Source organism: Heterocephalus glaber, unplaced genomic scaffold, assembly GCF_053883595.1.
Source record: "Heterocephalus glaber isolate CG9 unplaced genomic scaffold, H.glaber_assembly_v1.0 deba00001444, whole genome shotgun sequence".
NCBI lineage: Eukaryota > Metazoa > Chordata > Mammalia > Rodentia > Bathyergidae > Heterocephalus > Heterocephalus glaber.
In genome coordinates, this window is record NW_028258297.1 from 29,710,409 (window position 1) to 29,738,373 (window position 27,965).

The following is a 27,965-nucleotide window of genomic DNA, read 5'->3' on the forward strand; positions in this document are numbered from 1 at the left end:
CCTGTTGTTCTGGGCTCAGATTTGGAAGAGCGAGTCAATTTTAGATAGCATTAAATTATGAATTTAGTGCCAGTTTCTGGCATTGGTAGAGAACTGGGGCTGGCACCAGAGCTGCTCCCTGGTAGGCATTATGAGCCCAGTGCCTAAAGCCTGTGAGCTTTCCAAAGGGAAATATTTAGGCCCTAAATCAGGGCCTTTGAAAATATTTAGGGCCTCAACAAAATGTATGGCTCCAAAGTTTGAAATGGAAACTGCCAAAGTGATATAAATAAATGTCTGATTAAATGTTTACAAAAGGTTACATTATGCCAACTTTACTTGTTCATTTAGAAATCATAAATATTTCATTGTGTGAAAACAACTTGTAGGCAAGATTTTCTCACTTTACAAGAATTCCTGAATATGAACAATAATTGCTGAAAAATCATAGCTAGTCATATATTGAATGAGTAACTCATAGCCAAAATATTAAAATCAAAGTGATAAAAAACCCTTCTAAAATTCATACAGCAAAAATTCCATTCATCACAGGGTGTGAGTACATTTAAATGTGCTTGATATGATACATGGTAGGGCCTCCAAAGAAAGTTCCTAGGAAGACACACACGCAAACAGGAAGAGCTAAAGGGATCCTGTTTGTTGCTCCCAGGGATCCTTCATGATAAGCGAGCAAAATGGCAACTTTCCCAGCCTGTCCTGAAGGGGTCGCCCTTCCCCTTCGAGTCACACAGATTCCAGGTTCCCCGAAAGCTCCAGGTGCGTGGCTGACTGTGCAGTCTTCTGCCAGTCTCTTGTCCTGTCAAGCTCTGTGAAGCCCCTTTCTTTTTGGAAGAACTGCTGACAAGCATCAGGGTTTGTGGCCAAGATGGTGGTTGAGTATGAGGAATTTGCAGACACTCAGATCTTCAGTAAGAAGCTGAGAGTGAAGTTCCAGGACTCTTAATTTCTAGCACTACCTTTTCTTCTTTGGACAGGTGGCAGTGAATGGGAGACTTGTCCCTGTCCCATACATGGGTGGGAACATGGAAGTCAGCGTCTATGGCGCCATCATGTATGAGGTCAGGTTCAACCATCTTGGCCACATCTTCACATTCACACCACAAAACAATGAGTTCCAACTCCAGCTCAGCCCCAAGACCTTTGCTTCAAAGATGTATGGACTCTGTGGTAAGAATACGCTCTCCGCTCTTCCCATCTCCACTTGTAAATCTTGCTGTGGAGTCTCAGGAATCTTGGGTGATATATTTCTGGGCCTAGTAGCAAGGTACAAACCCGGGTGGGTTGAAGAGGGGTCAACTCTTGGGCATCAGTGGTTGGCACCTAGGCTGCCAGCTGAGCCTCGCCTTGTGTCTCTAGGGATCTGTGATGAGAATGGGGCCAATGACTTCATGCTGAGGAATGGCTCAGTCACCACAGACTGGAAAACACTCATCCAGGAATGGACCATGCAGCGGCCAGGGCAGCCCTGCCAGCCAGTGCCTGAGGACCTGTGTCCTGTTTCTGGCAACTCCCACTGCCAGGTGCTCCTCTCGGCAGTGTTTTCTGAGTGCCACAAGGTTCTTTCCCCGGCCACATTTTATGCCATCTGCCAGCAGGATGGTTGTCAGCAGGAGCGAGTGTGTGAGGTGATTGCCTCCTACACCCACCTCTGTCGGACCAATGGCGTTTGTGTTGACTGGAGGACAGCTGAGTTCTGTGGTAAGTCCCCAGACCTATTCCTAAAGTCCCGCAGAGCAACTAACTGTGGGCTCACCCAACCTCAGTTCTCTATCTGCCTAATGGAAGATTAAAACCCCTATATTCCTATAACTTACAATTCCTGTTAGGACCAAATATGATGGTAGATATATAAATACTTTGAACATATTTCTATGTAAACCAAAGCACAACCCATATCTATACAAATGTAAATTTAATGCATTAGGCATATGGGCATCAGCAAAGTGCTGTGTAACCAGTCACATCGAATTTGCTTTTCTGCCAAGCTGTAGCAAGAGCTCACAGAGTAGGCTGTGCCTGGGCAGGATTTTGAAGGGCAAGTGGAATTTTGCCATTAGATTACTAAGAATCTGTTTGTATTAGTCACTTTCCCATTGGTGGAACAAAACATCCAACAATTTAGAGGACAGGTTTATGGGCGCATGGTTTCAGTGGGTTCAGTCCACAGTTGGCTGGCTCCAAGGCAGAAACAGAATGGTGGAAGGGCCTGGAGGAGGAAGGCTGCTCACCCTAAGGCAGTTAGGAAGTAAAAATAGAATGGAGGAGCTGGGAACAATACACCCTTCCAGGTCACACCCACAATGACTCACTTCTTTGGACTGGGCGCCCCTCCTAATAGCACATTCAGCTCTGATCTCACCAGGGGATTAATCCATTGATGAGCACAGCACCCCTATGATCCCCTCACCTTCCAAATCCCCACCTCTGAACACTCGAGACTTTGGGGACAGTTTAGATCTAAATCATTACACTGCTCAGTTATAAATACCTCAGGATTGCTAGTGTCGATATTGCTCCCTTAAAGTAGGCATTTTAACTGAGAGGTGATGCTTATTTATTATTTAAAATGTGGGGAATATCAAACTGAGTCACATTCGGGTCCTGGCTTCAAAGGAGCTGGAGTGACAAGACCTTGAGCAGCCTCATTCTATAGCAAACATAATTGCTGACTTTTTTTGTGGTACTGAGGATTGAACCCAGGGCCTTCACACTGAGCTACATTCCCAGGCCACCCATGTTTTTAAAGTTTTAATAAAAATTTGTATTTGTAGACAGGGTCTTGCTCAGTAGTTCAGGGTGGGCTTGAACTTGTGCCCTCCTGCCTCAGCTTCCTAGTGTGTGGAGATTAAAGGTGTGTGCCACCTGCCCAGCTAATTGCTGACTTTTTGGAGGGGCATGGGTACATACAAATGTGCTGGAGCCTCCAGTTCCTTATCACAGAGTTTCAGCAGCTCTAACCCAAGGCTGGAGGACTTGGGCATCCTCCTCTCAGCCCAGTTGGTGGAGACTGGCTGCTCTCCTGGTCCTTCTGCCCTGCGATTCTACACAGTGCATTGCACGAAGTGCCCCTGGGTTCCTGTGCGCTCTGATTCTGTGAGTCCAGTGGGTGCTGCTCTCTCCTTCAACCTGCCTGAAGACCACAGGGCACATGTCAGCCCTGAGCTACTGACGGCACCTTTCTGCCCGCCTCCCCCCCGCCCCCCCCGCCCCACAATTTCCTGTGTACATCCTGGCTCTTTTCTGTGCACACAGAGAAGATCCCCTGTGCCCCAAACCCTTGGAAACTTTCTTTACCACCATCAACACATGAGGAAGTTGCCAAGTAGGGTCCAAATGGGAGTCCCTTTGTAGCCTCTCTGCCGAGGCAAGTCTTCCTCGCTGTGGATTCTGTTTGTTTGTTTGTTTGGTACTAGGGATCAAACTTGGGTCCTTCCACTTGTGAGGCAGGCGGCGGAACCACTGAGCTAAATCCCCGGCTCTCACTGTAGATTCTTAAATACTAAATTTTAAGATGATTGTCAAGCGTCAAATACATCTGTGTTCCAAAGTGAGGAACATAACAACTTGATAACAACACACAGGCACATGTAACTCTTGATGACCACAATTCTCCACAGGGCAGATGACCAGAGGGAGGTGGTCTAGCTGATTCTGACCTCACTTGGATGTAGTCCTTTTCCTCATGGTTTAAGACAGACCTCTAGATATCACATGCATATTCCAGCCAGCAGCTGGGGAAGGAGGAAGAGGGGACAAAGGAGGCTGTCAAAGGATATTACGCTCCTCTCGCAGTTCATTGGCCAGAACTCAGTTATGTGACCATGCCTAGCTGTCAAAGGGGTTGGGAAATGTGGCCTTTATCTGGGGCTGTGCGCTCAGCTGAGGGTCCATTCCTGTGCAAGATGGGGAGAAGGATGCTGCAAAGCTGGTTATCTCTACCCTGACAGGTCTGTCCCACAATCCACCAACTTGTGTCAGTCATGCCTCCATTTCCCTCTGGCCAGTGCAGGGCACCGACAGTTCTCCTCTTCTCTCCACAGCAATGTCCTGCCCGCTGTCCCTGGTGTACAACCACTGTGAGCGCGGCTGTCCCCGGCAGTGTGATGGCAACACCACCTCTTGCGGGGAGCGTCCCTCTGAAGGCTGCTTCTGCCCCCCACACCATGCCCTGTTGGAAGGCAGCTGTGTTCCTGAGGAGGCCTGCACGGAGTGTGTTGGGGAGGACAAAGCCCGGCACCAAGTAGGAGTCCTGCCTCTCACCCCCAGCTCAGCCTCTCCCAGCTCCTGCAGGGTTGATGCTTCAGGGGACCACTGGGGGCGAGGAGCTAGTATTGCACAGTGGCTTTGGAGTCCATAGATCTTGGGTGAAATCCCGGGTCTGTCACGTTAGCTGTGGGACCAAACACTGAAGTGTTACAGTCACATTATTGCTATTTTTTATTATCATATTTATGTACATAGAATAATACAGGCAGTAAAGGGAAATAGTGCATCATGTGGTGGTCCCTGCCACTACTGAGATATATTGTGGCTCCTGATTACGCCAGCCACTATCTATTCATTTTCTCCCTGTTTTTCAAAGATGTCTTTTGCAAAAGCGACTTGTGGCTGAGCAGGTTTAAAGGACACTAGCTACACAGAGTTGAGCCAATTCCTTCATTGCACCATGTTTTAGTTCTTTCACTGTACTAGTGCACGTTGCAAATATTTAAGAAGAATGTTGTTACTTCTGCTATTTACTTCTTTTATTTGACCACAGTGTGTGTGTGTGTGTGTATGTGTGTGTGATTCCTTTGGGCTAGAATTCTATAGAATACACTAGGATACGCTACATTACTCACAAAACCTCTATGAGGAACTAAGGCTCAAAGAGCTCAGTAACCTGCCCATGGACACAGTTTGTAAGAGATGGAGTTGGAAGTCGGACTGAGAATTTGAAGTTCTCCCTGACCCCGAGGATCTTGCTCTTTCTAGTATACACCATTGCCCTGCGCTGCATCTTCTTTGGGTGAATCTGTCGGGGGTTCACTGGGCCATCAATACTTTAAGCTTTTTCAGAGTTAATGGGACACTCCGAAAGGGTATTTATCCGACTCCCACAGCATGTCTGCAGCGGCAGTCTTCTCTCTCCTGCACTGATCCATGCCTGTCTCGCCATCTAGAGCCCTGTGTGGTTTTTTTTTTTGGTATCAGGGATTGAACTCGGGCCCTTGCGCTTACAAGGCAGGTGGCGGAACCACTGAGGTAAATCCCCAGCCCGAGCCCTGTGTTTTTATGTGCAAATCTCTCCATGCTTCTCCCTGCCAGTGACACCACCGAGCATGGCAGATGTAGGAGCCTCTTTGGCTTCTAGAAAGGAGAATGTTCCATGACTGTGAGCTGCACTCAAGACTTGGCATTTCCAGTGTCACCACGGGGACCTTTGTCACTTAGTGGACAGGCCAGGTGGTTTACTCTTGTATTTAATTACAACTGGGAAAACTTGTGGTAAGGCTAGCTGACCAACCCAGAGAACAGAGTGATGAAAATGATCACTCCAGGCACTCCATTATTCTGCGCCTGACATTGTGAGCCATTGTAAAGATCTCTTTCTTTGCTCCTCCCCAAGCACTGCGTGTCACACCTCTCGAGGAGGGAAGACGGAAGCACAGATGGCACCAGGTGACGAGGCTGGGATTGCTGCTCACAGCCCCAGCTCAGCCAAGTGTCCTGGCCCTGCCAGTGACCTCAGGGGAGCCATGATCGAAACTCCAAGTGAGCAGGATGTTTTGTGAGCTCCAGAAACTGCTGGTGGGTCGCATCTGCTCTGCTGTAGCCGCTGGGAGTCACCCTGGTGACCCCACTTGTTCACACTGTGGAATGGCTGGGCCAGGAGGGACGCCCAGCCGTACTCCATGCATATTTCAAGCTACCAAATTAAATAATTGCCTGTACCATAATGTTCCCCAAGTAAGGGCTGGAGCCCCACTTTCCTCTCCCTGATCTGTATAGCTCCTGGCCCCTGCAGGGCTTGCATGCTGCGTGGGGTTTACACATGGTACTGGCACCCAGGGTAATCCAGGCAGATTTTGCCTCTGGCCATGAAGTGCTTGCTTTCAGAGCAAGGCAGGAATGGCCTCTGCCCTGTTTCTTGGCATTCTGTGAGGTGACGTGAGCTTGTTTGCAAAGTGCTTCTGGCTGAAGGATGTCAGGTGTCTGTAGCATCCAGCAAGCAGGAAGCTTGTGAATTTTACCTTAGTGTCTTCGAGTCTCCAATGCCCTCCCGGCTCCTCTTTGACTCTTTTTCTCCTTTTGCCGCTCTCCTCACCTTCAGTCCAGCACATTAGAATAGGCATTCAAGTTGTACAAGGAATCTGTCCAAGTAGCACAATACTTTGGATGCTGAGACAGTCTATAAATGTGTTAAAAAAATCAAGTAACCTGAAATTAATAAAAAACTTGGTAGAGAGCACAGCCAGTTTTAGTTATTCAGAAAACATAGTTTGAATGGTTGAAAACAAATATTTTATCCAGCCACCTGCATTTTCAGCTTCTCCTTTCAAAGCACAGACAGAACAAAAATCTGATATAAAAGAACATTTCCATTAAATGCATTTTTAAACTTTTAAAATAAAGCCTAGAAAGATCTTCCTTCAGGGAAATAAACCAGGGTATAAATCTATTGACCTTCCTTTGGAGGGGCAAAATATTTACCAGTTTCCATAGCTCTCGTTTACCTCAGAGAGCACTCTGACGACGTGAGAGCTCCCACGGGCGGGCGCGGAAGGGACCCAGGGCTGCCGGCCGCGCTCTATCCGCGGAGGCGCGTGGGGCACGTGGGGTGCCGAGGATCGGGCCTGCCCTGCTGTCCTTGCTGGACCTGCCGGGCTTTGCCCTTCCTTCTGACCCTCTGCCCGTTCCGGGTGATGGCTCCTGGTTTCCCCCTTGGGCCGGTTTTCCTCCCATGTTCTCCACGGCCCCCTCGTGGGCGCTGTGGTTTAATAAGCGGGGACACGCAGCTGCCCCTACCTGCTCCCAGCGCCCCCACCTGGAAGCTGGCGGGAGACGGGTCTGCCTGCGGCAGCCTGGGCCGGGCAGGAGCGCCCTCTGCCGGCTGCCCCTCCAACGGCCTGGCCCGGCCCGGCTGAGCGGGGCCTGCGCGCTGTAGTTGGCGCTGTCCTGGGCTTCCCCGGCTGCTGGGCCCACGAAGGCTTCCTGGGAGGAAGAAAAGCCCCGGAGAGGGAGGCGGGATGCCTGCTTTGGGGCAGCTGCCAGGGAACTGCACACTCTCAAAATAGCTGGCAAGTTGTTTTGTTTTTTGTTTTTTTTTGTGGTTCTGGGGATGGAACCCAGGGCCTGAGACATGCTAGGCAAGTGCTGCAACCCCAGCCATAAAAGGTACTTATTCTTGAATTAAATACCTGAAGCCCATATTTAAAAAGAGAGAGGGGAAAAGAAAACCAGGACTCTCTTCTCTTTGCCCCACTTTAGCCATGCTGACTTCCGGCCTGGCTCTGCGGCTCTGCCCAGGCCTGGAGTGGCCTGGACAGGACGCTGCTCGCTGCTCTCTGCTCTGTCGGTTCTGGTTCCTCGCTTTCCCTTGTGCGTCCTGCCTGCCCTCAGCAGAGGTCCTATTGCAGATCCCCAGGGCTGCACCTGCCCAAGTGAAGTGCAGGCTCCTACTGAGGATGCAAGGGCCCTACTGGCTTCAGCCCCTGCCCCACCCTCCGTCGGGCCACCCCAGCCTGCCTGGAGCATCCTCCCATGCCTCGATGGCCCCCAGGGCCCGCTGGGAGTCCTCTCCTTTCTTCTCCTAGTTGCACCTTCCTGAGATCCGGAGCACCCAGACCTTGTGAATTGCAGAATGCTGGGTTCAAATGCTGATGAGCCACCACGTCAAGTTACTTCACCCCTCTATGCCTCAGTTTCATCATTTGTAAGCAAAGATAATAATAGTTCTTACTTGAGGGTTACCACAGCAGAAATAAAGACCTTAGAGAAATGCCTCGGGCATGTTCGTTCTCACTAGGAGGCAGCATGGTGGTTAAAAACACAAACTGTGGGGTCATATCCTAGCTTTGTTGCTGTAGCCCTGAAATCCAGAGCAAGGGTCTTTGTTTTCTTTTTGGAAAAGGGAGGATAGTGATAAATAATGCACTCTGGGAGGCTGAGGCAGGAGGATGACAGGTTCAAGCCTAACCTGGTCAACTCAGCTACTCAGGAAGACCCTGTCTCAAAATAAAAAATGAAAAAGGGCCAGGGATGTAGCTCACTGTGAAGGCCCAGATTTCAATCCACAGCAGTGAAAATGGCACTGTAGGAGGGCAGGGAGATTCCGTGGAGTAATTCATACTAAGCCCTAAAGCAGTGCACACAGCAAATGCTACCAGGAGGCCAGCCGTTGCTGTTTATGGAAGCAGTGGTGTGTTTCGAGGCTGAGGGCCGCATCCTGAAGCAGGACAGGGCAGCCTGGGCACGGGCGTCTCATCGGGAGAGCTGAGATTTTTTTTCTCCTCAGCTGACTGGAGGCAAAGGGAGAAGGAAGACTTTCCTGACCTGCAGGCTTTTGTTTGTCTGTTTGTTTTGGGGGTTGGCTGTGGACCCTGGGGCCCTGGAAAGTGCTCTGCTCCTGAGCTATACCCTGATTCCTTGACCTGGGGATGCTTTAGAGGCCTCTGGGTTAAGGGATAATAACATGTGTTTTAGGGGTGGCTTAGCCTGGCTTTCATTTTAAGTTTAAACTTAACCAGCAGCTGAGTGTGGCAGGAGGCCAAGTCCTAGCGCTACATCCCTACTGGTGGAGCGCATCACCCCGTGCCAGGCCGTGAAATAATCACAGTGACCCACTCCCTGTGCCAGTCCCGGGGCAGCTGAGCACCCTTACCTCACAAGTATGGAAACTGAGGCACAGAGGGATGAGCTGTACGGGAGTCCAGGTGTTCCCGTGGGACAGGGCTTTTTTCCTTCCATATCTTTAATTTCACTTATGGGAGCCCATGTTAAATATCCAAGCTATTCCAGAAGCCACCATTTCACCAGTGAAAGGAAATGCCACTCATTTGCTGTGCTAATCTGCACAGCCTCAAGTGTCAATAAAGCGAAGTTGCACTCCCCAGTATGGCAGCCACTGGTCATGTGTGGCTCTTTCTTTTTTCACTAGTACAGGTCTGTAGTACGTATGATCACATTCCTCTTGGGGATGTGTACATGTACATAACACACTTAATTCTTTTTTTGGCCTCTGTCTTAGTTACTTTTCTTGTTGCTGAGACAAAATACCCAGATACTCAAAGTTAAAAGAGGAAAGATTTATTTAGCTCTCAGTTTGTAGAGGTTTCTGTCCGTAATCATCTGGCTCCAAGGCAGGGTGGCTTGGCTGAGGAGAAACTGTTCATAGAGGGCAGAAGGCAGCAAAGCAACAAGAAATGACTGCAGCTCTTCCTGTCCCTTGTATCTTTTTTTTTTTTTTTTGGTACTGGGGATCAAACTCAGGTCCTTGCAGTTGCAAGGCAGGTGGCCAAACCACTGAGCTAAATCCTCGGCCCTATCCCTTGTATCCTATCCAGGCATCTAAGGGTGAGTAGCACTCACACCCTTAATCCTAGTGCCTTTGATCCTAGCACTGCACCATGAATCAATCTCAGCATCACACACTGTAGATCCAGCCACTCTGAAAAAGCCCCACCTATGACTGCCTGAGGTTTTGGGGGGACATCTGGACACAGCCATGACAGTCCCTTTCTCCATCCCCTCCCTCCACCCCCTTTCCCCTCCCCAATTAACAAGAGCTCTAATTCCACTTTTTCCTTCAGTTCTTTTTTCCTTTAAATTCTTCTCTCTTCCTTCTTCCTCCCCCATTTCTTATTCCCCTTCCCATTTGAATAAGTTCTTCCTACTTCCTAATATCTATCTTCCATTTTGTTTTTTGTTTATACTTTGTGTTTCTCATACAAGAGAAACAACACCATATTTAAACTTATGTGTCTGATCAATTTCACTTATGATTATGGTCTCGAGGTACATTCATTTACCTAAACACATGTATCCTTCATTACGGCAGAGTAGTATTCCATTGTACATAAATATCACATTTTCTTTATCCATCCATCTGTTGATGGGCATATGCACTATTTTCAATATTTAAGTATTGTAAACAGTGCTGCTATAAACATGGGTATACATGTATCACTATGGTATGATGACTTTAACTCTCTCAGAAAGATACCTAGCAGGGGAATAGCTGGGTCAAATGAAACCTCTAGTTTTAATTTTTGGGGAAATCTCCATGCTGCTTTCCATAGTGGTTTACCAATTTACACTCCCACCAACAATGGAGAGGGGTTCCTTTTTCCCCTGCAGCCCTGCCAGCATTTGTTATTGGTTCATTTCTTGATAATGACCATTCTTTCTGGGGTGAGGTGGGATCTCAATGGTTTAATTTGCATGAATGGCCAACTATGTTGAGCATTTTTTCATGTACTTACTGTCTGTTAATACTTCTTCATCTGAGAAGTGTCTGTTCACTTCAGATGCACATTTTTGGACTGGGTCTTTAAATCTGAGGGGTCTAATTGAGTTCTTTATATGTTGTAGATATTAGCCCTCTGTCTGAGGAGTAGCTGGGAACTTCTTTTCTCATTCTGTGGGCTGTCTCTTCACGCTGTTGGAGGTTTCCTTTGCTGTGGAGTAACTTTTTAATTTGATGTGATCCCATTTGTCGATTCTCTGTAGTATTTCCTGTGCAGCCAGAGTTTCCCAGAGTCTGTGGTCTGTCATTGTAGGGCTACATTCTAAAGTCTAGTTTGCAAAGCAGCCTGTGATGGTCTTTCTGAGGACCTTGGCCTCCCAGGCCTCACCATCTCCTTCTTTCTGCTTCTGCTCACCCATGTGGCATAAGGAGGCTCCAGGCCAATCCTAGGAGAGGAAACCAAGCCAGGGTGGGGCACTGACCCCAGGAGCTCTGCTCTGTGAGCACCCTGTGCCCGCTCTAAGCCCCTGTCTCCCTCAGCTCCTGGAGTCCTGGGTCCCAGAGCATCAGCCCTGTCAGATCTGCACCTGCCTCAGTGGCCGGAAGATCAACTGCACGTCCCAGCCCTGCCCCACAGCCCGAGGTGAGTGGGTCCCCTGCCTGGTGTCCTGGCTGCCGTTTCCTGTGTGGCAGGACAGGTCCCCAGAGGTTACAGGGAGCTCGTGTCCCTGACCACCTGTGTTTTCCCTCACTGGAATCAGGGCCCATCCTACACTGGAGTGTACACTCAGATCTAACTCTCCCCCCGTCCCCACCTCGCACCAGCCTTGGTGTCGCTTGGAGGGTAAAAGGGAAGACGTTGAGTAGGACGCACCAGGGAGACCCCTTCTGTCCCAGTCCCATGGTCTGATTCTGTGTGGGACCCACACAGGCCCAGGCTGGTTTTCAGCGAATGAGAATGCACGGAAGCCTTCTCTAGATGGCATTGCTGTTTATTTCTCCTCTTGCAGCCCCCACGTGCGGCCCGTGTGAAGTGGCCCGCCTCCGCCAGAGTGGAAGCCAGTGCTGCCTGGAGTATGAGTGTGGTAGGTTTCCCAGGGCCCAGCCTGGCCCGCACAGGTGGTGGGAAAGGAGATGGGGAGCTAAAAGGAAGCTCCACAGAATGGGGTCATCTCCCTAGGAAGATTCTAGAGCAGAGCATCAAATGTCAAGTCTAAGAGCAGGCGTGAGGTCTGAAGAACTAGCTTGGGGGTTGAGGATTGCCTCGTGTGTGTGGCCTGGGGTCCATCCCCACCACCAGGAATAAGTACATAAAGAGTAGAAGATTAGGGTGATGACTGGGTGCTGGAGAGGTGTAGAGAAGAAAAAATTCAAACTCGTCACCCATTTTCCTTTCCAATAAGGTTTCGAGGGCCCTGGCTGTAGGGAAGGCTGTCACATGGCCCCCTGATCTCAGCAGGCCATAGAGGGTTGCACGGTGGGCCTGCAACTCCCTGGTGCGTGTGGGATGACTAACGGTGTAATTTAGCAAGTTCAGGGAGGACAGAAAATCTTGAGCACATGCGTTCCTGTCCTGTCAAACGTGTTCATTGGTTGTGTGGAAGAAGATACAAAGCTCAGGTGTGTAAACTTCCAGTGATGCCGATTTTCAAGGGAGCACCCAGATCAAGGGAAAGCTGGGGGATCTAGCACAGAACCAGTAACCTGAGAAACTTACCCATGCTGATGGGATTTCTCAGAACTCATACAGGGATGGAGATCTGACTTGAGAAAAGTTTTATGAAGTCGGTCTTAAAATGCTAGCAGCAGAGAAGACTGGAGGGGGCCTTTAACTCAAGCCCCCATTTTATAGGTGTTATTAAATCCTACCAAGTGTTTTATGAAATCCTCAGAGTAACCCAATAAGGTAGAATTCCTGCCTTATGGAAGAAGAAACTGAGGTCCAGCTTGGTTGAGACCTGGAAGTCCCACCAGATGATAAGGGTTGTCAGTGTGATCTTAACATGTGACATCCATCCATCCATCCATCTATCCATCTATCTTCCATCTATCCATCCATCCATCCAACCGTCCATCCAACCGTCCGTCCGTCCATCCTATCACCCCTGTCCTTATCCTGTCTCCTGTCTTTATTGATTACCACCATCAACTAAAACAGTAGACATCTACGTGGACAGGAATCGGGGTCTTTCCCACAGGTAATGCAGGGTGCCCTCCCTGAGCTCTGTGTGGTCCTCTTTCTGGCCCTCAGTGTGTGACCTGGTGAGCTGCCACCTTCCCCCAGTGCCTCCCTGTGAAGGAGGGCTCCAGCCAACCCTGACCAACCCCGGCGAGTGCAGACCCATTTTCACCTGTGGTAAGGCCTCTGTGGGTGCAGGGGCAGGGTGCCCATGCTCTTCTGGCCTGGGGCAGCTGTCTTCTTTGTCGGGGACCTAGTCTGAGATCATCTCATTGCTCGTTTCCCAGTCAGCTGAATTGGGGCTTGGGGTACATTTGTAACAGAAGGGTTAAAGCCACACCTGAATCAAACCCTCCCAGCTGCACACAGCTGCAGGTGTTCCAGGTGTGGGCACAGCTGCAAGCAGCAAGAGGCACTTGGGTTGGGGGGAGGAAGGCTCCAGACCCCACCTGTGTTAGTCACTCTCCCATCACCGGAGCAAGACATCCAACACCCACAGCCCGAAGGAGGAGAGGGTTATTTTACCTCATGGTTTCAGTGGGTTCAGTCCTTGGTTGAATGGTGTGGAAGGGCATGGTAGAGAAAAGTTGCTCACTTCCTGCCAGCTGGAAGAAAAGAGGGAGAGAGAGAAAGAGAGTGAGGGAGGGAGGAAGAGAGGGAGGGAGGCCTAATAGGGGTTTTTCCTTCTGCAGGGTTATATATTAACCACTAAATACTATAATTTTGAGCATAGGATTGGGCTACAGTAAGACAAGGGAAAAAACGGTTCTGTATTTAGCTGCTGAGGGCATAGGGTCCATTTTGAGTGAAGTGCACTCCTCATCTGTTGATCTGGAATCTCACTTGAGTTCCTCAGGGCAGAGCTTCCGGGGCAGGGGGAAGCTCACTGTCACTCAGGCGGTTGGAGATAGTAGTTAAAGGACTCAGGGATGGGGTCTGGCACTTATAAAATGACACTGAATTTGACCAGAGTGCTGGAGTCGTTCACTCCACATCGGAGGGCCTAGAGCTGTGGGGCATCGCTCTCAGCACAGAGGTGGGGACGAGGTCCCGCAAGCTGCTGGCGTGTTAAAGCGCTCCCTCGAGTTCGGTGGGCCCACGCCCGCCTGGGTTTAGGGACTCTCATGTGGTGTTGCTCAGGATCAGCGGCTGGCAGCACCTGCCTCCTCCGGATGCACTTGGCAGAGTGAGCGGCAGGGACCACGAGGCCGCCCTCTCCTCCGGGAGACCCCCAGCCCTAGTGACTCCTTGCCCTGCTTTTGCACTTCCTGCGGACCAACTGCTCTTTGCTCTAGTCGCGTTTCTTGCCAGCCCTTCGCGTTTCCTGCCAGCCCTGGCTGGCGGGGCGCACGTCTGACTTATCTCCCTGGTCCGGGGCTCCCCGGGAGCCGGTGTCACAGAGCGCGTCACCCGTGCCACCTTCAGCCTGCAGGAAGGAGGAGTGTAGGAGCCCGCCCCCGCCCGTCTGCCCCCCACACCGGACGCCAGCCCTTCGCCAGACCCAGTGCTGTGAGGAGTACGAGTGCGCCTGCAGCTGTGCCAACACCACAGTGAGCTGCCCGCCTGGGTACCTGGCCTCCACGCTCACCAACGACTGTGGCTGCAGCACGACCACCTGCCTCCCCGACAAGGTAGGGCTGCCAGGCTCTGGTGATGGCCGGCACCTGCCCCTCCCTGCACCTCCCAGCCTCCCCGCTGCCCGATCCTGGTGCTCCGTGGTCGGTGGGTGGGTGGTCAGCGCCCCGCCTGGCCTTAGTGGGGACAGTGGGCTCAAAGGCATTTATGGCGACTCTGCTATATCACCATCATGGCTGAGCGCCCAGGTTGCTGTCACTGTGTCTATTCTATTTTCAGGAAGGCTGTGGAGATAATACGATTACATGAATTATTCAGAGACCAGTTAGTATTTTTTGTTTTGGTACTGGGAAACAAACTCAGGACCTTGTGGTTTCAAGGCAGGCGTGGTGCCACTGAACTAAATCCCTGGCCCATTTAGTAGTTTACTCAATCTACCCGTCCAATAATATTTACTGAGCAACTCCCATGCTCTAACAGAAAGGTACCAACTGGGCTAGGTGCTGTGGGAGAAATGTAAGAGGCAGTCACTGCTCACTCTTCTGTGAGCAGATGAAGTAAAGTGCGAGTGACAGTCTCAGGCGGGGACCCAGCAGGGTGAGCTGTCCTGGAAGATTGGGGGAGGGGACAGGGATTGGGAAATGTTGGCACGTGGGTCTTGAGGTGGGCTGAATTCGAGGCAGGAAGAGCTGAGTGAGCACAGTTACAGCTGCTGGCCTGAGCAGGATGGCAGAGTGGCCGCAGTTATGTTCCCTGAGCCCCTAGGTGAGACCGGAAACAGCACTGTAGGCCTGTTCCACCCCATGCTCTTCCTGCACACAGCTGCTGAGCAGGGGCAGGGCCAGGGCCAGGAGCAGCTGCCACTTCCCACCTCACGGTCCTCTGCTCCTCCTCCTGCCCTCTCCGCCTTGGCCCTTTCTGTCTGTTAAGTTTCTAACGTCATTTCAGGGCAGAGCAATCTTACCCCACTTCTGTGCCTTTGATGCCGAAGGGGCTGGGTCATTTGTCCTTGAGAATGCTGCCGACAGATTCCTCGGCACATTGCTTCAGGTGTCCCCGTCCTTGCCGTCTGTGGGCCTCGAGGGGTCACATGTGCACGGCCCCTGCCCAGTCCTCCTCCTCCTGCAGTCCACTCCCGAGGGCTGGGTGTGGGTGGTTTCCAAGTCCGACGACACTGCTGTGTCTGAGAGCATGAGGGCAGCTTCCATGCAGCGTGGGAGGAGTTCAGTGTATCGAGGCAGGGACGAGACCGGGCCAAGGCAGCCAGTGTGTCCCATCCAGGCCCGTGCACTGTGACAAGGAAGGGACAAGGACAAAGTCACTTCATATGCCTCCTTCCATGTAGGCAGAGGCCACACTGGGTTTTGTTATTGCTGTGTTGGCTCATGGAGACCTTGTGTCCACAGGTGTGTGTCCACCACAGCACCGTGTACCCTGTGGGCCAGTTCTGGGAGGAAGGCTGTGATGTGTGCACCTGCACGGACATGGAGGATGCCGTGATGGGGCTGCGAGTGGCCCAGTGCTCTCAGAAGCCCTGCGAAGACAGCTGTCGGCTGGTGAGCTGGGCAGGATGGTGCTTATGTGGGGTTGGGAAGTAGGCGAAGGCCTCACAGGGGAGGACAGCGAAGGTCCTTCAGTAATGCCTGCTTTAAAGCCAGAGGGATGCAGGGAGGAGGGTAGGCTGGGTAAAAAGAAAGCAGGACGGGAGGAGGCCCTGCTGTCCTCCCTGAGGCTCGGGCCGTGGCTAATGGTTGTGCCTGCTGCAGGGCTGTGGCCCCAGACAGCTGTCGGGGCTGAGCGGTTTCAGCAGACACTCAGGAGGAGTCAGCGTCCCAGGAGACCTGAGCTTTTCTTCTCTGCCCCCTTCCTATGCCACCTTAGCCTCCCTCTAGGAGATGCCTGCTCTCAGTTTCCCGATGGCTCTGATGTCTGTGCACTGGAGTGTTTCTGCAGATTGGTGATTTTCAGACCGTGTTTAAAATCTGAGGTCCAGAAGACATGAGCAGTGTCCCCCAAATTCTGTTGGCAGTGCTTTGCCCGTAAGGTTCCCGATTCTTGCACATGAAGGCAGATCAGTGCCTAGAAGAAAGCAGCGGACTTCAGGGGAACTGTGGGTCTGGGTCAGGCTCTGCTGCTGGCTCACCTCAGTCATGGGAAAACGAGTCACCAGGGCAGGCAGGGATGAACACCTTGCAGTTGCTTTGCCAGTGTTGGCAGCGAAGGCCAGGCTGGTGATGCTCTTCAGAGGTGGGCATTGTGGTGACAGAGGGAGGGAGGTCCCGGCAGTCCAGTCAGGGTGGCAGAGCCATTCAGTCCCTCTGCTCTCGCGCCTGCATTGCTGGTGCTGAGGGTGAGTGGAATTGCTGGGCGCCGCTGAGGAGAGGATGCCATGGAATCCTCGAGAGTCTTCTGGGAGACTTCACTGAAGCCTCTCGGCCTCCATCGCCTTCCGCAGGCCATGGGCAGTTAAGGCAGTAAGGTTATCAGATAAAGAGGGGTCATTTAAATAAAACGTGTTCAAGGTGTTTTGTAGCAGAAGGGAGTTTTGATTGCAAAGAATAGAGCCCTCCTCTCAAGGTAGATAAAATAAAAAGGGGACTTGAGGGAAAGACAGAGGGAATGAAGAGAAGGAGATGAGGGAGGGCAGTGCAGTAGTGTGACATTTCTCTCTGTCCTGTGCCTGTTGCCTGGCCCTCTCTCTGTCTGGACACTGCAGGCCAGCTCCACTGTGAACTGGCTGTGCTTTCTTACCAGCTTCATGTGCACATAGCTGTGCAGAGTCTGACTCCAACTCTTCACGGCTTTTCAGACCTGGAGCTCACCCTGTGCAGTCTGACTTAGTCGGTCTTTGGGTTTTGTGGGTCAACTTCTCAAGAAGAGAAGCAGTGGACTCAGCTGAGCCCAGGGACCAAGGGGCTCTGCCCTGGCTCTGCCCGGCCAGTGAGTAGGGGAGGGTGTGGCTCACCTGATTGAGCCTGGCTGTCCTGAGGCTGTGGCTGCTTTTAACAGCTCCAAAAGGAAAGCAGGTGTGGAGGCTGGGAGCAAGTAGAGGGGGAAATCCGTCCAGAACTCTTGGCTCTGAGATTGCACTAAGAAACACACTTTCCACAAGATTCTCTATAGCTCTCCCTCCTTATGTCAGAAAAATGGTGTGAAGAAAGCAAGGGGCATTTCTAGTATTTAGAGCCCCCGAAGACTCAGTGTGGAGGACTTGGTCACCAGTGTAGTAATGTTCTCAGGTGGGCACCCAGAGAGGTGGCTGGATCCCTGGAGCAGAAATCCCATCTGTGGATCAATCTGCCCGTGACTTGCTGCTGCCTGGGTTAACAGGAGGCAGGGCCCAGCTGGAGAAAGTGGGTCACTGGCGGGCTAGCTGTTGGAGGGTGTGTCCTGTTCCCACTGCTCCCTCTCTCTGTATCTCTTGCTTTCTCTCTGCTTCTTGCCTGCCACGAGGTGAACAGATTTCCTTTGTCACCTGCTCCTGCCTAGGAGCCAGCTGCGCGTGGACTGAAACCTCTGAAACTGAGCCCAAATAAGGTTTGGTCCCTGGGCCCGGCCTCTTGATGCAGTCAGGTATGCACTGAACAGGGAAGGTGTGAGGCGGCTGCCCCGTAACACAATGTGTTGTTTACAGTCACTTCTCTCAATAAGCAGAAAGAGCGGACTCTAAAATAATGATAAAATTTCAGCAGTCATTTGTTACCGAGTATTATGCACTGCACACAGTTGTGTGTGGTGCACTTTTATCTGATTGGCTATGCAGTAAGTGTTCACATGGGCACCGCCAGTTCTGCCTGGGCTGAGCTGACCCCATGCCCAGGGCCCACCCTAGGGCTGCCAGGGCCAGTGTGATCCAGGGAAGGGTGACCCGAGCTCCACATTCCCACTTCCCTGTCAGCTATAGCAATCTCACATCAGAGAGTGTACTGATAAGTGAATTAGGAATTTCTTTTTCAGTGGCATAGATCTTCAGGTTGGGTGGATATTAGTCCTGCTTAATTGGGAAACCAGTGAAAATGGATGGAGAAGACAGTGAGGAGAAGGACCTGAGATGTGTGTTATGATACGATGCAGCAAGTGTTTGCCTAAGCTGGAGGGTTTGGAGGAGCAAAGGGAAAGAAAGAGAGATGGGAACATACGGTGAGCCCTGGGCGGCTATGGTGGAAGTTAAATTTGGTGGCATGGCAGGGGCAGGTGAGATGAGAAGTTGATGGGGTCTTTGGGATCACGGTGTTCGGTCTGGATATTGACACCGTGCCCCGGAAGACAGAAGGAGTGCACACATCAGCGCCTGTGCGGAGGGTTACACATGGAGGCTCTACAGGTTTTAGTGCCTTCTCCGGGGTCCCTGCAGACTCTGAGACCTGCACGGCACCCATACGTCCGCCTCAGTGTGGAGCGGAGGGAAGGCAGACTGCGGCGTCTTGGTTGGTCGGCACCTCCTTGGTACCTAGAGCCTCACTGGTGCATGGTAATTGACTGGAATCTCAGTTGAGGGAAGCTGGGGATGGCTGACTGCGCACTGCCGTGACGCGGGTAGAGCTGTCAATAGGTCCCACGGAGACACTGTGAACCTGAGCTCAGTCTCCGGAGTGCTGTGCTGTCCCGGGGGAGGCAGTGTTGTGTGCCTCTCCTGATGTGGCCCTGCTTGGGAGTGAGCTCGGGAGGCCTGCAGGCTTGGCATGCACACTGCCACCCTGAACAGCCTCAGGATGCCGCTCCGAGTCGAAGCCCTCGCCTGGGTTCTTTGCCCCTTGGCTGCTGGGACAACTGCACTGTCATTGTCTTTCGTCACTCTTGAGTCTTTGTACGTGGCTTTTCAATCCAAGTTTCTAAGGCTTTGACCAGATTGGAGGGCCAGATTCAAGAGCAAGATGGGCTGACCAAGTCCAGGATGCAAGGGTCCCTCCCGGGCTCTCTGTTCTTCACTTGTCTCAGTTTTCCTTTGTAAAGAGTGCTGCACCCCCTGCACTGCTGGGCAGCTGGCAAGAAACTTGCAGGGGAAGCCTGCCCCCCCCCCCACCAGAGCAGTGCGTTAGCCTCCTGCTGTGTGACAAAACACCTGAGAGAATAAGGTTAAAGGGAGGAAAGGTTTATTTAGGCTCATGGTTTTAGAGGTTTCTGTCCATGGTCTGTTGGCCCTGTTGCTTTTGGTCCTATAATGGGACAGGGGCCATGTAGTGGAACCAAGCACTTTTCCTCATGGCAGCTGGGAACGGGGGAGAGAGAGAGAGAGAGAGAGAGAGAGAGAGAGAGAGAGAGAGAGAGAGAGAGAGAGAGAGAGAGAGAGAGAGAAAGAGAGATAAAGGGGCTGGAGTCTCCACATCCCCTTCCAGGCCATAGCTCCAGTGACCTAACGTCCTTTCTCTAGGACTCGCCTCTTAAACCTTCTGCCACCTCCAGGTGGAACCACAGGCAGATGACCAAGCTGTTCACATGTGCGCCTTGGGGACGTTTAAGGTCCCAGCCGTAACCAGGGTGAGAGGTGCTGGCTCAGGCACTTATCTGGTATTGGGTCAGCCCCGTTGGAGCAGAGAGGAGACCTCAGGCACTGCAAATCAGTGAGGGCACAGGTCTGAGACTCAGCTGCTGCAAGCAAACCCTGGACCTCTTCAGTACCCTCAGGGCCTGGAACTTGGTCTTTAGACACAACCTGCAGAGGGTAGGGTTCGTCTCTTCAGGTGGAGGAGACCAGCATGGTGACCCAGTGGCTGAGGTTCCTGGACCCCTTCTTGGCATGGCTCTGAGGCCAGCGTCCAACAGACGAACCCGCCAGCCTGACCAGCTCAGCCTCCCCAGGGCTCCATGCGCGAAGGGCAGATGGGCACACCGGGGTCTTAGCTGTTCCCACCTTACTCTGTTTTCTTCTGTTTCCCAGGGCTTTACCTATGTCCTCCATGAAGGCGAGTGCTGCGGAAGGTGCCTGCCGTCCGCCTGCGAGCTGCAGCTCGGGTCGCCAAGGGGCGATGTAGGCGACGTAGGGTCTCTCTGGAAGAGTGTAGGTCTGGGGCCGGAGGGTGGGGAGGACAGGGACTTGCCTGGCTGGAATCCGCTCTGTGGTCCAGTGTTTGTTTTGCGTCCTTTTCACTCCCTGCCTTTGGCTTCCTCTCGGGGTTTGGTCAGGCTGTTGGTGTTGGTCAGGTTCTAGCTGGGATTGCTGTACCCCTAGAACTATTTCAGGCTGTGCGGCCTTCCGGTTTGGTGGGGTTTGTGAGAATCCCTGTCCCCTCCCTGAGACCTATGGTCTCCTGTTCACCCTGGAATCTGAGGTCCCGTGTTCCCCTGCTGCCTGCGCTGTGGACCGGGCACCTCTCCAGAGCTCCGCCGGCTGCAAGCACTGCTCTGTGCCACGTCAGCCCGGGCCTCGGACCTCGGCACTGATTTCTACCGATGCCACCCTGATGGTTTTAGGGGGGTGGAGAATGCATAACCCAGAGAAGCAAGCAGCAGTTCTGTTCTTGAAGTCCCTCAGGAACCTGGGCAGGTCCAGCTCCAGTGTCCTGCATGTTGCCGGCTCCCCACCTTCTGATACTTGTCCCCTCCTGTCTGGCCCCATCCCAGCCAAATTCGTTCTTCTGATGCAGCTTTTCAGCTGCCTCTGCTGTGGCCATGGGTGCTCGCTTTGACTCTGGATGCTTATGAGGCCATTCCTAAACATGGAAGAGTCTCTCCTCGGGAATTTCAGTCCCCGGGCCTGGCTAAGCGAGGGCAGTTCTGTGACCAGAAGGGAAGAGTGCTGGGTCCTGGGAGCCTCGGTGACAGGGGGGTGGCGGTGCTAGGGCTCTGTCTCCTTCAGTCAGACCAAGTGGACTTTGCCTTGTAGACAGGAAGTCTTAGGGTGAACGGGCAGGCGGTCTTCTGTCCAGCCCCGGCTTTCCCTCCACGGCGATGACTGAATGATCCACGCATTTTTCCTGCCTCCATCTCCCCTACTGGAATCCAAGTTGCCTGTTTATTTCCCATCCTTATGTTCCCACTTCCCACCCATTTAGTTGTGAGCTTCCTGTCCATCTGGACCTGAGGCAGATTTTGTCCCCCTGAGCCCGAGCCAGAGGCCAGGTTGGACCAGAGCCTGTTCGGTTCTGGTGAGGGGCAGCATTCCTGCCTATGCTGTTGCTGGTCAGACACAGGGCTGCCCGAGCCTCGCTCCTCCACCTCCCATCTCCATCTGACCAGCAGGACTTGGGTGTTGGCAGGGGCTCCGCTGTGGGGACCCATCAGGGATGGCAGGGCACTGGGAAGGGGTCTGAGTGATGGGCCCCATGGTCGGCGCTCAGCAGTGGCCTGCAGCAGGGAGGTTTGGTCATAGTGAGTTGGAGGGGAAGGCAGAGAGAATGCTCACAGAGTCGTGGCATCTTCTGCTTCTCATCTGGAACCAGGAATCAAGAGAGGTAGGTCAGGGGCCAAGCAGGGCGGTGGCAGCTGTTGATGTGTCCAGCTGGCTGCAAGGGTGGCCCAGCTATAACAGGTCTTCCAAGCCCACGGTCCTGGGCCCTTTAGTTCTCTGCCATGCCGCTGGGCTTCCAGAGGAGGACACCCTGTGCAAGCCCGTCGCTCCAGTGACAGGCTGGAGAGCCCCAGGGTCTAGGACCAGCACTCCCGGCCCTGGCTGGCCCCACTTCCCCACACAGGTGGGGACTACCCTGGAGGGGGGGGAACGGTTGCGCCTACTCTGCACCCCCTCTCTGCTGGGCCACACTGCTGCTTGAGACTGAGCTCAGCCCAGGGCCCCTGCTGGGGTTGGGGCTTGTGCCCCAGCTTCCCTAGTTGCACGCTCAGCTGGCTGGAGATGGTGGCACAGGAGGTGGGTCCATGGCTCTGAGCTGGGGTCTTGCTCAGGCTGACTTTGACCCTGATTCGGGATGGGACTGGAGTGCTGGGCCGGGGTTCACCCCAGGGCCCGCGCAGCTCCCTGAGAGCAGCACACTGCCTTGGGCTCTGGTCCCACCCTTGTCTGGGCCTTTGGTCCCTGTGCTCTGCAGGTCGGCTCCCGCTGGGCCTCCCCAGAGGACCCCTGCCTCATCAACGAGTGCGTCCAAGTGAAGGATGAGGTCTTTGTGCAGCAGAGGAATGTCTCCTGCCCCCAGCTGGACGTGCCCACCTGCCCCGTGGGCTTCCAGCTGAGCTGCAGGACCTCGGAGTGCTGTCCCAGCTGCCACTGCGGTGAGACCCCTGGGGCGGGGCCTGAACCCACCTCCGGCTTCTCCTTCCTCTTCTGGCTCCTGAACTCTTCGCAGGATTGGGATCTTTCCATTTGTTTCTCATGCATGTGTGAGCGAGCAGATAAGGAGAGAAATAGAACAGTTTCCCTAAGGGGCCCAGCTCTGTGCTGATGATTTGATGGTTTTGCTGCTGTCTCTCGCCTTCTCGGGTGGAGGACTAGGATTCTGCCCAGGGTGTCCCTGACTCTGGAGACCGGCTTTTCTACCACTCTGTGTTGCACAGTGCAGGAGGATGTTCCCATCCGCCACCCCCAACCCTACCCGCAGACAGACGCCATCCAGCAAGACCACCAGAAACCAGCTCTGCTCTGCGTGCCCTGTGGGAGTTTCTTTTGGGACTGAAAGTTCCAAGAGCACAATTTCATTCTTTCAGAAACTCACCCATTCCTTAAGTTAAATTCCGATAAACAAGCACCACCCCCTGGAGATGGAGCCACTCTTCTGGCCCTGGCTGAGTGGCCAGGGGTCAGGCAGGCCCGAGTCCCTCTCTGGAGGACCCACTGCACCCAGGGGTGGGGCGCAGTAGAAGGAAGGGCTGATGGAGATGGGAGAAAGTTCTGGGGCAGCCCCGAGCTTGGTCTGGGAGCTGAGTCCACAGCCCCGCCTGGTTCTCTCCCCGCAGAGCCCGTGGAGGCCTGTTTGGTCAACGGCACTGTCATCGGGGTGAGCTGGATGGCAGTCGGGAGGGTGGGCCCTGTGGTTCCACATGGAACAATGAGCCTGAGAGGAGCGGGGAGGCCTCCTCCCGCTGCACTTCCCACTGCCTGTTGGGCTTCTGGGCATCCCGAGCCAAGCAGTGCTGTTCCCAACCCCAGGGCTGGGCCTGCTGTGCTGCATTCTGTCCCTGGGTGACACGAAGGCCTCCCTCCTTCCATGTCCATACTGGAGGTGGGTGGGCAGGGAATGGCCACCAGACCTGGGAGGAGGACCACTCCCGTGGGCAAGTGGGAGATGGCTCAGGTGGGCAGAGGTCCGCATCTAGGCACGGCGAGGAGCCTGAGCAGAGCCTCTGCTTGCAGCCCGGGAAGAGCGTGCTGGTGGACGAATGCACCACCTGCCACTGCACTGTGCAGGGCGGCGCTGTCTCTGGATTCAAACTGGAGTGCAGGAAGACCACCTGCCAGGCCTGCCCACAGGTAAGGGACATGGTGGGGTGGGACCAAGCGATTGACCTCACAGGGGTCTTTAAATGCATCGTGCCTTATTTTCTAATCATGAAAACCAGCCGACAGCTGTCAATAGGAGACTAACCATGTCGGCCATCCAAATCTCATCTCTGGGAAATAATTATAATTTAGTACTGTAAATTTTAAACATTTTCTTCCTGTGTTTTCTTACAATACTTGCAAGGCTTATGATGCTATGTTTATAGTGTTTTATCTTTTCAAACACACTGAAAGAAACATCACTACCGTCCTTTGAAAACATTAAAAATTAGTCCAGTTCGTCTCAGACAATAGTGATGCACAAACATTGCTTTGGATGGGTGTCTCCTGGCATGAAGGCCAGCCTTCGATTATTGGATTAAGTGGTTTAAAATATTTCTTGTGTTTTTTGCCGAGTCATGATGACTTTGCATGTTCAAATGCCCCTCCAGGTGAGACCCAGCACTTCTAGTTTGGTAGGTGAAAATTTGTGTTTCACTTCTTTTCAAATTGTATTTTGGTTTTGTTTATTTTTTAACTTAAAAATAATTGTATTGGCACATAAAATTGTACATATTTATAGGGTACCAAGCGATGTCACCGTTTTATTTTTATTTATCTATTGTTTTTGGAGATAGGGGCTCGCTTTGTAGTTCAGGGTGACCTTGAACTCACAGCGATTCTCCTGCCTCAGTCTCCCCAGTGCTGGGATTACAGGTGTGTGCACCATGCCCAGCTCAAAGGAGACTTACAGGCTGAGTGGCCAGGGGGAGAAGGGACAAGGACAGAAGGAGGAGCAGGGTAGAGGCTAGGTGGTCACACGGGTGCTACCTACCCTTCGGAGGACAAGAGACAAGTGTTGTGTGTCCGTGTTCTCCATGGCACATGCAAAGGTCAAGCTCGAGGTAATCAAAGGTATCTGCAGGAGGATCAGCTGTTTCTGATAGCGTGGTTCAGAGAAAGGAGCCAATTAAGCACGTTTCCTTCTTTTTCTCTTCAAAATCCCAGTTGCTGTTTTAGGATTTGAGGCTTGGTGAGTGCATGCTTGTGCGTGTGTGCGTGGGTGTGTGTGGAAAACCACACCCAGATACATCTGGGCTTCGATATGGAATGAAGTAACCCTGTCTGGAATTGCATGTCATCCCTTCCACTTCGGTTGTCCACTACGATTAAGCAGGGACAGACACAGTAAACAGCCCACCGAAGCGCCCTCCTAAGCCTGAGGAGGCTGTAGCCAGCTTCCGGAAGGGCGCCTGTCACCCCCTTCTCCACAGCGCCCTCTGGTGTTCACAGGTGGCATGGTCCCTTCCTGGGGCTCCAGAGGCGCCCAGCTTTAGAATCAGTCTAGATGTAGGTTTCAAAATGTTTAAAAACCCATGGCCTTTTCTTATGGTGTGGATTCTTCCTATTTTCCTCCAAAATTCCAGTGTGTTCCAAGGCCACGTGTCCTTCCTCCCTCTTGAGGATCTCTAGAGTAGCCTCTCTCTGTGCACCCCTCAGGCCTTGCCGAACCCTGCCTTGGTTGGCCCAGGTCTAGTTCAGTGCCCACCCTGGTCTCACTGCTCCTCTGCCTGGAAGGCTTTTCGAGCCCTGGGGAGCTGCAGCAGATGGTGTCCAGTCGGGTAGTCTGCTGAGGGTATGGCCAGGGCCCTCGTGAGAGGGCAAGGTAGCTCTTTCAGGGCCTGGGGGGGGGGGCAGGTCAGGTCACGGAACTGGCTAAGCAAGGGAACTCTGTGGCAGCTGGGAGTGTGGTGTTGCAGGCGAGAGGCGGCTCCCTCCTGAACAGATCCAGTGCCTGTGAAAGAGCAGAGTCCCTCTCCAGGGATGGGGGCAGGCAGGGCTCACACCCACTGTCAGCCACAGCCGGGTCAGCAGCGCTCAGCAGAAGAATGATGTGACTACATATATCTTAGAGTGTCATTCTAGCAGGTGTCTGGTGACATATAGTAAAGGGGCAAGAATGAAAGTAGGAAAACAAAGTAAGACTATCACCCGAGTCCTAACTGCTTAGACTAGATGACGATACAGGATATGCTTGTGACAAGCAGTGGATGAGTGTGAGATGCATTTTTGCAAGATTTGGTGATGATTGGGGGTAAGGAAAGAGAAAAATGGAGGCATCAGGATGATTTCCAGATTTCCTGTTTGAGCACACAGAGGTTATCTCACCAGCTACCAAGATGAGATTGAATGGAAAAGGATAATATTTGGAGCCCAAATCAAGTATCATTTTGTATATAAATCTCATGATGGTAGTAAGATAATGAATTGTTCAGCAGATAATTAAAATTATGATTCAGGAGCTCAGGGCAGAGTTATAGTAGGTTGGACTGCTGCATGACATATATATATACGTAAGGAGGGAAGAAATGCTGTTAGAGTTGGGTGGCGATTTCTGAACTCCATGTGAATCTCTGAGGTAGGAGAGATGAGGAGAGAGCAAGGTAAGCTTACCATGATGGGGACTGGGGGGTTAACCGGCTGCTGTCTGTTGTCTTGGGCACAGGGTTACAGAGAAGAGAAGAGCCAGGGTGAGTGCTGCGGGCGATGTCTGCCCACCACGTGCACCATTCAGCTGAGAGGAGGACGGGTCGTGACACTGAAGGTGGGCCCACACTGCTAAGAGCCCCGCTCACCATGCCATCGGGCCTCCCATGCTGGAGTCTTCAGGAAAGAGCAACCTTGGCTTCTCTTCCCACTTCTTTCTAGTTTTATAAAGAAAAGATAAATGACTGGTGGGAGACATGACTTTCGCTTTGATTCAGTTGTTTTGCTGCTCAGCAATACAGGAGTCAGTTGGTGTATGGCCTCAGGCTAGGAAGTTGGTTAATCTCTCAGATTTTCTGTAGCTTGAGAGACCTTGTGATGCAGAGACTATGATGCATGAAAGCCAGAACAGTCTGGTGGGGCTGAGAGGTGGTACTCCCGGCCCGTCTCTCAGTCAGATATCAGTTACAGCCGGTTTGCTACTCCTTTAAGCACTGTGTGGCCACCGTAATCTGAAGCTTCTCCACATGTATGCAACCCTGTTCATAGTAAATTGTAAAGCTGGGATCCACTTCTATTTCGTATCCTGAGTGTGGGGATTTTATATACACTATCTCATTCTTGTTCCACATTTCTCCAGATTGTTTCAGTAACTCCAAGAAGTCAAGGCCATGCTTTGGAGCCTAAACTGTCTTTCCATTCACTGTACTCACTTCCTGTCTTTCCTTCAGCGTGACGAGATGCTCCAGGACGGCTGCGACAGTCACTTCTGTAAGGTCAATGAGCTGGGAGAGTACATCTGGGAGAAGAGGGTCACTGGCTGCCCGCCCTTTGATCAGCACCGGTGTCTGGCTGAGGGGGTGAGTGACCACAGCCTGGACCCCGCCTAGGTCGTGACCGTCTCAACCTGTGACTCCGGGAGTAGAGTTCTGGATGCACGGAGTCCGGATCCCCAGTGACTTCCCAGTGTCCAAGGCAGACCTGGCCTAGCTAAGAACTGATGACACTGCAAAGCCACAGCCTGATGGAGGAAAAGCATTCTGTACAGTAGAGGATGATTTACAAAAACAGTCTGTCAGAGAGGGAACGAGGATCTGTGATCCTTGAATAGGAAAGTGAGAAACAGCGATTTTGGTTTCCCGGGAAGAAGGGTCCGGATGACTGGGTTAAAAGAGAATTCATAGTAATCACGGTTGTTTCCGCCGGGTCAGGTAGGATGCTCAGTCGGCTCACACTGGGGATGGGAAAGCGCATTTTACATCCGGAGTCTTAAGCTCAAGGCTGTGAGTCCGGAGCTAGGAGTGGATCCAGAATGACTTGAAAACTATGTCCACTATGAACTATTTCGGCCTAATCTAAGACTTTGCTCTTTTCTTAGGGGAAAATCATGAAAATTCCAGGCACCTGCTGTGACACATGTGAGTACATTAGTAAAAGCTTGTCCCTTGGAACTCATTAGACCAAGTCCAGGCACTGTTCTTTGGAGTAAGCTTTATTCCGGAAAGATATTTCTTGGTTCCTGGCCAGTTGTCCTGTTCAAGCCGGCAGGGAACTACCTCCCTCTCTGAGTGTCACTAGGCTGCCCCTGCTCAAACCCTCTTTCAACTGCCTCCCATCTCTTCCCAGTTTTCCTTAACAGTCTTTGGTTGTCCACAGACCTATCCTGAGAGGATATCTTCTCTCTCCAACCTGAAGACAGGCACACTAGGTCCATGCTCTTGGCAGAGTAGATACTTACTATGCATCGACTCGTTGCATGCAATCCTGTCTTGGAGAACCTTGGAGAGAAAGGGAAATGGCCAGTGGGCTAATGGTAGCCCAATTTGGCAGCTCGCTTTCTTCATGCTTGCTCCCTTGACCTTGTAGTTGTCACATTGACTGGCTCTAATCAGTCACAGCAGCGGTTTGGG

General features: G+C 52.3%; 1 protein-coding gene across 10 annotated transcripts in view; it reads left to right on the top strand.

Moving 5' to 3' along the window:
* Window positions 1-27,965, top strand: part of Vwf (von Willebrand factor) — a 138,444-nt gene that overhangs the window by 85,488 nt on the left and 24,991 nt on the right. For 9 of the 10 annotated variants that reach the window (XM_087214183.1, XM_087214181.1, XM_087214180.1 and 6 more), the window contains 15 exons: window positions 975-1,167; window positions 1,357-1,698; window positions 4,041-4,240; window positions 10,988-11,090; window positions 11,458-11,532; window positions 12,699-12,803; window positions 14,052-14,257; window positions 15,608-15,757; window positions 20,080-20,199; window positions 22,184-22,364; window positions 23,046-23,086; window positions 23,443-23,559; window positions 26,075-26,173; window positions 26,787-26,915; window positions 27,434-27,473. In XM_087214183.1, coding sequence (XP_087070309.1) covers window positions 975-1,167; window positions 1,357-1,698; window positions 4,041-4,240; window positions 10,988-11,090; window positions 11,458-11,532; window positions 12,699-12,803; window positions 14,052-14,257; window positions 15,608-15,757; window positions 20,080-20,199; window positions 22,184-22,364; window positions 23,046-23,086; window positions 23,443-23,559; window positions 26,075-26,173; window positions 26,787-26,915; window positions 27,434-27,473 — 2,101 coding nt within the window. Of the gene's footprint in view, window positions 1-974; window positions 1,168-1,356; window positions 1,699-4,040; window positions 4,241-10,987; window positions 11,091-11,457; window positions 11,533-12,698; window positions 12,804-14,051; window positions 14,258-15,607; window positions 15,758-16,082; window positions 19,442-20,079; window positions 20,200-22,183; window positions 22,365-23,045; window positions 23,087-23,442; window positions 23,560-26,074; window positions 26,174-26,786; window positions 26,916-27,433; window positions 27,474-27,965 lie in introns of those variants that run through there. The other variant, XM_087214185.1, reaches the window with a different exon arrangement.